Source organism: Pundamilia nyererei, unplaced genomic scaffold, assembly GCF_000239375.1.
Source record: "Pundamilia nyererei isolate P.nyererei 1_Seehausen unplaced genomic scaffold, PunNye1.0 scaffold00180, whole genome shotgun sequence".
Taxonomy (NCBI): domain Eukaryota; kingdom Metazoa; phylum Chordata; class Actinopteri; order Cichliformes; family Cichlidae; genus Pundamilia; species Pundamilia nyererei.
This window is the reverse complement of record NW_005187581.1, coordinates 133,933-143,121: the sequence shown is the minus strand read 5'-3', so window position 1 is coordinate 143,121 and position 9,189 is coordinate 133,933. Positions and strand designations below refer to the sequence as shown.

Here is a 9,189-nt window from a genome sequence, read left to right as displayed (position 1 = left end):
AAAAAAAAAAGTTGAACGTTTTCTTTTCTTTCGTATTCTTCACACGTGGTTGCAGTGCTTTACTGACAGAAAGTGTAGTTGGTTTGTTTGAAAGAACTAACTGTGGAAACTGTTGACAAAGTGTGAAATAAATAAATAAATGAAATGAAACGTTGTTTCTTAAGGTTGAAACAAGTTTAAACGTTCAAAAAAGATCTATGAATAAATTAAGAAATAGTTTTCAGTAATCACTACTTGAATTACTAGTATGTTAATATTCAAATAAAATAAAAAATGCGGGTTTTTTCTCTATTGGTGCAGGGGTTTATTTGATTGAACAGTTTCTCTGTGTATAATTGTGCAAAAAATAAAATCATTGTTTAAATAAAAAAGGCTGATTTTCATTTCACTTCTAATGACTTCTTGTTTTAATATAATTTATATATTTACTTACCTACTGAATGCTTGCCTATTTTGGTAAACTGAAGTGCTAAAAAAAATAATCACGTTTCACCTAAATATGGAAGTAAAAATAACATTTTTTAATTGCACTAATTTACAACTTTGAACTCTATTTCTGTTTTATACACACACTAATTAGATGAATCCCCTCTAAGGTGAAGCTTTAGACTGATTTACTTTATACAGATCACACAAAGGGTCTTAACACAAACTGGGAGAAGCTATGCAAAACTTCTGCTAGTGGAGGATGCAGGATTCAGTGTTACTGAGTCCTGATGGCCTAAAACTGATATGCTTTAAAAGTAGCAAGTAAAACAAAGATTCATTTAGCAATGAAAACCTCAGAAAGTGGACTTAAATTCAACCTTTTTTATAAGGTGCTCGTGAAATTACAGACACCTCCCATTTACTGTCATAAGAAATACAGTCGGTGAAAAACTATTACAACAATGGAAAGTTTAGGAAATTTTTTATACGGATCTGTCTTGGCTTAAAAATAGTCAAAATACTGACAGAACATTGTTTTTATTTATTGAATATATCTCAAATTATTTTTACTTAAACACTCAGCTACTTTATTAGTTACTCCTTACTGGTACCAGGTTGACGTTCAGTTTTATTTGCTGTGTTCTCCTGTTTTAAGCAAGAAGATTTATACACTGCTGTTACAAAAGGGAGGGTGTGATCAGCAACAATTACTCTGGTAAGCTGTGGCATTTAAACAATTTAAAGGGCCCAAAGCGTGCCAAGAAATTATGCCCCACACCATCACCACCACTAGCCTGAACCTTTGATATGAGGCAGGAAGCTTCAGTAATGTTTATACCAACTGCTGACTGCATCAATTTAACATTGCAGCAGAAATCCAAAATTGGAAGATCAGGTGTCATTCGTCCGTACAATTTTGTTGAGCTTGTGTGAACTGCTCAGCTTTTTTTTTTCCACAGCTGGTAGGAGTAACACCCAGTGTTGTCTTCTGCTCCTCTTAAGGATCAACTTGTCACACTTTCAGAGATGCTCTTCTGCACATCTTGGTTCTAACAAGAGATTATTTGAGTTACTTTTGGTTTCCTATCAGCTAGTAGAAATCTTTTTCACCCAGAGACACCCCGCACCCAAATTCTGATCCTTATTTTGAACTTCAGCAGGTCCAGTCTTGACCATGACCACATGTCTAAATGTATGTTTGATGAGATATTCCCATTACATTATGTTTGCTTGCTTTTGGTGATCAATATATCATTATATGTGACTTGACAGTACTTCAAGCATCAGCTTATTTCCAGACCCGCTGTGTAGTTCAAAGACCACAGCAAGCACGCCTTCACTTTGATGCATCTTCCACACATCCTTCCAGCTTTTTGTTGACTTCAAACCTGCCTGTCAAAGCACTTGGCTTGTAAAAGCACGAGACTCTCTGTAACCATAAAATGGTTCCTAATAACTCGAGTTCACTTGGAACATCAAATAAATAAATAAATAAAAAAAATTCTGTGTACTCACCATTTGTTATTATTGCACTGGTTGCTGACGGCACTTTAAACTGGAAGAGAAATTGAAGCAGATACCAATGTTAACATTAAAAGTGAATTTCTCAACAGAAGTTAGCATTTGACATTTCAGCAGCACTAATCCATTCTAGTTAAATAATCAGGGACATGTTGCTCCCATATTTCACTTGGCCTGAAGACAAAGTGTGAAACTAAAACTACCATGAAAGACAGCTTCATCTACTGAGTCAGCGTGCTGCCGTTCTCTGACTTTATTGGGTAACAATTTCAAAATAGAAGCGAGAGCTACTACACGATGTCTTCACTACCATAGTGAGTAAAACAAGCAAAAACGAAAAACTCTTTTGTTTTTGTCCTTTGTCTCCCAACTTTCACGCTTGTCAGACACACAAGTGTTTTGCGGTTTCACACAAAAATGCACCTGAGCACACGCACACATTCAAATAAACACTTTAGAGAGGGCCTGTGGGAAAGATAGCCACGCTTGAATTTCTGGATGAAAATCACTCAGCACGGTTACAATACATGTCCTACTTCAGTGTTCGGCAGAAGAGGATGTGGGCTGGTGGGGATTTGCTGCAAACGGGTGGAGGAAGCCGTCTGTCTCCAGGGAGATAAGGTTAGCAAAGTGCTGCTCACCAAACTACTGGCTTGTGTAGCACAAGCAGCACACATGAAACAGTTTGATCAGAGACAAATGGGAGGTGATGAGCTTTGTTTTTGTGGCAGAAAGAAAAAAAAAAACTCCTAAAGGATTAAATATAGCATATAAATGAGTTTGAACCACCCGCCTGGTTGGTTGGTTTATGATAAAATATTTAACATTATATCTTAAAGAAAATAAAATCATTTTATTCTGCCAGTTGAACCATAATAAAGAAAATGTAAAATATAAAGCTACTAACACAAAAGCAAAATCTGTGTTGATGAATAAATAAATGTAAGTGAACAAGGCAGCAATATGAAGCCACTCCAGGAAACTACTCCCATGGCTAAGTAATTCAAAGGCTAACTTTTGTGGGAAATCAATGGTGAAATCTTTGTCGTTCTACTTAACCATAACTGTATTCTCCTCACAGTAAATTAACTTCTAGCAGCACGTATGTTCATTGCATGCAAATTTGGGGATCACAATGTGAAAATTATGTTTCATTAGTTTCCTGGTTTGTAACAGAATAAGATTAATACCCTGTCAACACACTGAAAAGGAGCACATCTGCAGCCGCAGCTTTACTCATTCATTAGGATGATTTAAGCCGCAGTACTGCTGCGTGTTTATGCACAGAAAAGGGAAGAAAATACACTTCAAAGGCTAAAGAGAGGCTTTCGGTGACAGCAGACGGCTCTATTGATTAAAATATAAGTGAACCCGTTGTGTCAGACTGAAAAACGTGGCTGAAAAACACATCCAGTGCCTGAAACACTTACTGCAACAAGACTTCATTTTAGTCTATTAAAAGGTACAATTGTTTATTCTAGAATTTTGTAACTATAAATAGATAAATGTTGAATAAATGTTGCAAGGGTATGTCACAGGCAAAACCATCGAATATAAAACTGTTTGTAAATTAGCTGACATATATTTTCACATGTACCATAGATCTGTATTAAGCTGAACAGCATTACTGCGCAATGCAATTATTCCACCGTAGTCTTGCACAAAGAACAAGGAGAAACAGCTTACCTCCTCAGCTGCAAACTTCAAAACCGCTGTGAATGGTGTGCTCTCTGGGACACTTAGTCTGCAACAGACATATTAAATGGGATTTTAAAAATGCTCTAAAATAACATTTTTATTTTATAAAATGCCTACTATTTTACAGTCTTGTGAAGAAGAAGGTTTACACAGATCTATTAGAGGTGGGAATCACCATACATCCCACGATACGATATTATCACAATACTTAACGCACGATACAATATTATTGCAATTTATAAAAATTTTTGCGATATTCAGATTCTGTACATAATGGTAAACTTTGATATTAGATAAAATGAATATTGATAAAGTCTCCCACTCAGTCTTTCTCTCATTTCAGTCAGTTATATTGGTGACAAACTGAACGGTTTGTATTACAGTCTAGTCCAACTTAACTGAATGCAACCATCTGGTACAACTATAGCTATTCTGAACTATGCAATTTATGAAAACTATGCAGGCCCTTCAGCAACTGAAGAATTTGAAAGTAAATTAAAACAAATTATAAAATTTTACATTAAATAAAAAAAGTTTTAAACTAAATTAAAATAAAACATGTCTTAAAATAAAATAAGTAAACTGTCATGTTTATTGCTGCCAAAAAAAAAGTTAAACACATTTGGACAGTGAAGGAATGTCAGGATTCTTGCTCAGAAAAAGGATCAACATGCTCTGAAGTCAGAGCACAAAAACCTTTTTTGTAACAAAATATCGATTTCTGCTGTCCCTGTATCGATACATTATTAGCAAACAAAATATCACGATGCTACAAAGTATCGATTTTTGCTGTCCCTGTATCGATACATTATTAGCAAACAAAATATCACGATACTACACAGTATCGATTTTTTCCCCCAACCCTTAATATCTATGTAGTCTTGTGAAGAACTAACTACATCCTTACTGCTAGCATAGGAATTAAGAGGGTAAAGAGCAACCAAGTGCTACAAATCAATGTGAGCAGCTCTATAAAAGCACAAGGTGTGTGCTACCACAATCTTCCCAGGAGTGGACATCCCCACAAACTCAGACCATGCGAAGCTCAGAGAACTTGCCAAAAATATAAGAGCAACATCTGAGACTCTACAGGCCTAAACTAACATGTTAAATGTTAACATTCCTGACAATATGGTGGGAAAAATACAAAACGAGTACACAAAAAGTAACTGACTTGGGTTGCCAGGACAGAGGCTCTTCTCTCTAGAAAGAACATGGCAGCGAAGGTTTGCGAAGCGGTATCTGAACATACCACAAACCTTCTGGAACAATGTCCTTTAGTTAAGACCAAAGTGGAGATGTTGCCCACAATGCACAGCACCACGTTAGGCAAAAACCAAACACAGCATTTCAGCAACTGTGAGTACAGAGGTGGTTTGCAGACACTGGACCTGGACACCTTGCAGTCATTGAACCAACCGTATTTTGTAAAACTAGTTTGTAAAAATATTCTAGAGTCAATTGTGAGGCCAATTGTCTGACATCTAAAGCTCGGCTCAACTTGGGTCATGCATCAGGAGAATGATCCCAAGAACAGCAGCAAATCTACAACACAAAGGCTAAAAAGAAAAGAATACATGAGTTGCACTGGCCCAGTTAAAGTTCACACCTCAACATACTGGCCAGGGCTGGTCCTTAAGGGTGCATAAACAGTTACACATACAACACTGTCAGATGGATGCTTCTCAAATGAATTCTGCAGAGCAGTGCTCAGTGGGGACCAGAGATCTCCCAAGGGCAACCCAAAAACCACCAGACTCTTTAAACAGATGTGAGAGTTTTTTTAAATAAATAAAAAATATTTAAAAAAAAAAATCAAGGCCAGAAATGCAATTGCCAAGTAAGGTGATGCAGTGGAGATGAGCTCTAGGAGGGTGAAAATCAATGGATGTACTCAGCACTGCAGTAAAAAGAGAAAGAAGCTAAGCTTAAGCTGAATCTACAGCCTATTTGTGAGAGTGAAAACCTGGGAGATTATAAAGATGACCTCAGTGTGTTAACTGAGAGCCAGTGGTAACCTTTTTTGAATGTCTGACAGGGCTAATGCGATACCTCATTATCATCACCATCCCTCTGCTCAAGCCATAACATTATTAGCTCCAGCAAGGTTTTCTCTGACCTCATTAAAGAAAAGACGCTCTGTCAACATGTTAAAGTAACAACAGTCTCCAGTATTTTACATCCAATTATTTGAACCTACTCATTTGAACCTTTGTTGGAAATTATGACCATGCATTATGTGACAAAAATACCATGAAAACAAAACACCCTGCAACTGCATCTTGTTTACACCTCAATTCTACAAAGGGCACATCTCTTAAAAACCTTGTGTGAAACCTTAAAATAAGACATTTGGGATTTTTTTTATTCTTAGCCTCACTATTTGTATATTTTTTCACTAGATTGACCATCAAAGAAAATTCAACTTATATATTAATCAACTTTTTGCAGCTTAATACTAGGGTTTAGCTGGGTTTCCAACCAGAATGGACAATCTTTAATTGACATAAATTCTAATCTTGCTTTCAAACTTTGCTTTGTAATAATGTAGTTGAAATATAGGGATGTCATTTGGTGCTGCTTAAAAAATGATTGTCATAGAACATGATTTTAAGATTTAAGATGTTTTGATTGTATATGTTTTTTAAGAAGTTAGCACACATTGTTTTGCTACTAACATCAAATTAGTCCATAAAAGGTCAAAAGCTCAACACTTTAAGTGCTTTGAGACAATGTGATAGCAGGAATGTTACGCCCATACACACAAAACCAGATGACATAATCCAGTATGTAAAAAACAAAGCCATTATACCTTTTGTTAATCTAAAAGGGAGAAAACAGTGAGACATCATTTATGTAAGGTGGCACACACTGCTTAAATTAACTACATGTTGACCAATCATGGCTTACATTTTAGTTACTTTTAGTTTTAGTTAAATAAAGAAAATGTAAAAATTTTTATTCATGTAGAAAAAAATGGTTTTATTTAGGGGTTAAAGTGAGATTCGACAGGGGGAGTGCAGCATGGGGATAAGAATGACTTAGAATTAAGTCACATAATGATTTGTTTGTGAGCTCCAGTAGATTTTTCTTTGTGTATACACTTTGATCAAATGACCTGTGCTGCTACTCTATGTTCTGCTCTAGTTATATGGCTGATTGCTAACTCCTAGACACAAAGCTAATAGGTAATAGGTAAAATCCAGCAAGTGAATCCCCTTAAATATGAATTGATGTTTGCTACCCTTGATGTAACCTAGTAACAGTACTCAGGAAGCAACCAGCCCAACACATTGCATCATTCTAAATTCTATCTCAATATTGCACAATAATCAGTTTACCCTGCACTAAACTGCCTGGTATTTTATGCAACCTTTGAATAACATAAATTTAATACACTTTTTTAGTTTTGCAAGCTATTTCATGAAAGCATTGATTCAGCAAAACATTATTTATATCTTCAATATCTCATTTCAAAAATTATTAGAAATAAATTACATGTAAGATTTAAATTTCCAGTCTATAAAATTTCCCCTGTTAAGCGGTGCTTACCTTTAAAAATAAAATGTTCTAATTTAAAAATAATCTAATTACCGGTACTCATTAGATCAAGGTGCTACAAAGCTATTCAGCTCCACTTTATTCCCTTGTTTCATTCATGGGAATACATTCATAATAAGCTATTTAATAATCTATTTAAATAAGACCTGAACAAGATTTTTTCTGGTCTTTTAGTGTTCATTCTACCACTTTATATTGCACTAAAAAAAAACCCCAAACAAACAAAGATAAAACAAATCAGCTGCAGAAATGGCAAAAATGGATTCAACTATGATTTCTGCATAAAATCCATGAAGGATTTCAGGTAATTTGTCAGAAACCTGAAGTTCAAGCAGAAATGGAAATGGATCTGTTTAATATGCCAAAGTGTTGCTCAAACAGAAGAACCAGAGTATTAGAAAAAAATATTGAAAACCTAGATTTGAATACTTTGTTCAAGAATACCACTTAAAATGTTAAACTCTGTATCAAAAGCTATTGAATATTCAACAATATCATCAAATTATGAAACTTATACTAATAATACTATAAAAAAATAGATTCACTAAACTTACTTTTTCTAGATTAAAAAAAGACTTTCTCATACTCTGAATTAGCATTCTAAGCAGAGTATTTTTTTAAACATGCCTGTGCTTGACTATGACAAAGACTTGGATTATAAAAAGCACACTGTGCCTTTAAGCAATGCAAAGTCAAACACCACAGCCATAACAGTCTGTCTGAGGGCTTAATGTTAAAAGGTCTGCTTTACATTTACCCTTGGCTGCTATGATTCCTGTTTCTGCTCGTCCTGTCCATGTTCTGATGTCTTTTTATCCTGCATATAGCAGGGACATCAATGCCATTTTAAAATGTGGGGCCCCAAACAGCCAACTTTTATTCAGTCTTTATTCATTCAGATCATTTTTAAAACTATAGACTCATTGTAAATACTGGAAAACCAGAAACCTTTCTGTCATTTAATCATTTATCTATTACTTTACTACTTTGATGTAGTACGAATGGCGGTCATTAATAGGAAACGCTGTAAAACTTATAGAAATAAAAGTTTAAAATCAATTTAATAATATTTTTATGACTCTGGCTGTTTGTCAGGATTCACATATATTATACAAATTACTTTAATGAGTGCCATTTCCATTGATCACGACGTAAAGATGGTCAGGTTAATTCATAACAGACCTCATAAAATGCTGTGAAGCCACACTACAGAAAACGGAAGCCGACTGTGATTACAGTGTCAGCATCGGCACTAGCAGATGTTCACTCATTGCCCACGTGTTACGTTGCTTAATAAAAAACTACAAATACAAAATATCTGCAGTAGCCGTGAAATGTTAACTAAACGTTAAATAAAGTCGAAAATGTATCTGGCTGACATATTAAAGCGGTGACTGCTGAGTTGTCAGTGTACTCACACTTTGTATGGTAGCCGGGGGTCCGACGTCAGGGTGATTTTAAACGTTACTTTAGACCTAATGAAGAACACACCATTACTGTTGTTAACAGACGGATACACGTGAATGCATGTGAAATATGTCCATGTCAAAATTTCAAGAAAGTCCAAAAACTCACATCTTTATGGGCGAGGCGACTCCGCTTGATATCTGTTTATACAAACCCGGAAGTCAGAAGGACCCTCACGTACACGTCATCCATCTGGTGCCAAGTTTGAGAAGTAAATGTACCTATTTTAAAGTTTAATAGTTAGGTAAGTTTTTTTTCATAAATGACTAAATTTTTTCAGTTAAATTGCGTATTATTATTAAAACATAATCCATTTTATGTCCTATTAACGGACAGGCATTCATAGCAAATAGCTAACCTTTACCGTAAAGGCTGTAAACAAGACGCAGTTACTTCTGTGAGGCGCACTGACATCTTTCAGCACTGTTGTTCAACTCAATCCAGGTTCTTGACGTTAAACAAACATAACCCTCATTCAGATTGGAAATTTTCTACTTGACATGATGTTGTTGG

The 9,189-nt window shown here is 35.3% G+C and overlaps 1 protein-coding gene across 1 annotated transcript in view; it reads right to left on the bottom strand.

Moving 5' to 3' along the window:
• Positions 1-8,849, bottom strand: part of ufm1 (ubiquitin-fold modifier 1) — a 16,155-nt gene extending 7,306 nt beyond the window's left edge. The window contains exons 1-4 of the mRNA XM_005746567.1: positions 8,785-8,849; positions 8,628-8,684; positions 3,637-3,694; positions 1,945-1,984 (exon numbers count right to left, since the gene is read on the bottom strand). Coding sequence (XP_005746624.1) covers positions 1,945-1,984; positions 3,637-3,694; positions 8,628-8,684; positions 8,785-8,786 — 157 coding nt within the window. The 5' untranslated portion in view covers positions 8,787-8,849. The remainder of the gene's footprint in view (positions 1-1,944; positions 1,985-3,636; positions 3,695-8,627; positions 8,685-8,784) is intronic.
• Positions 8,850-9,189: the final 340 nt, after the last annotated feature.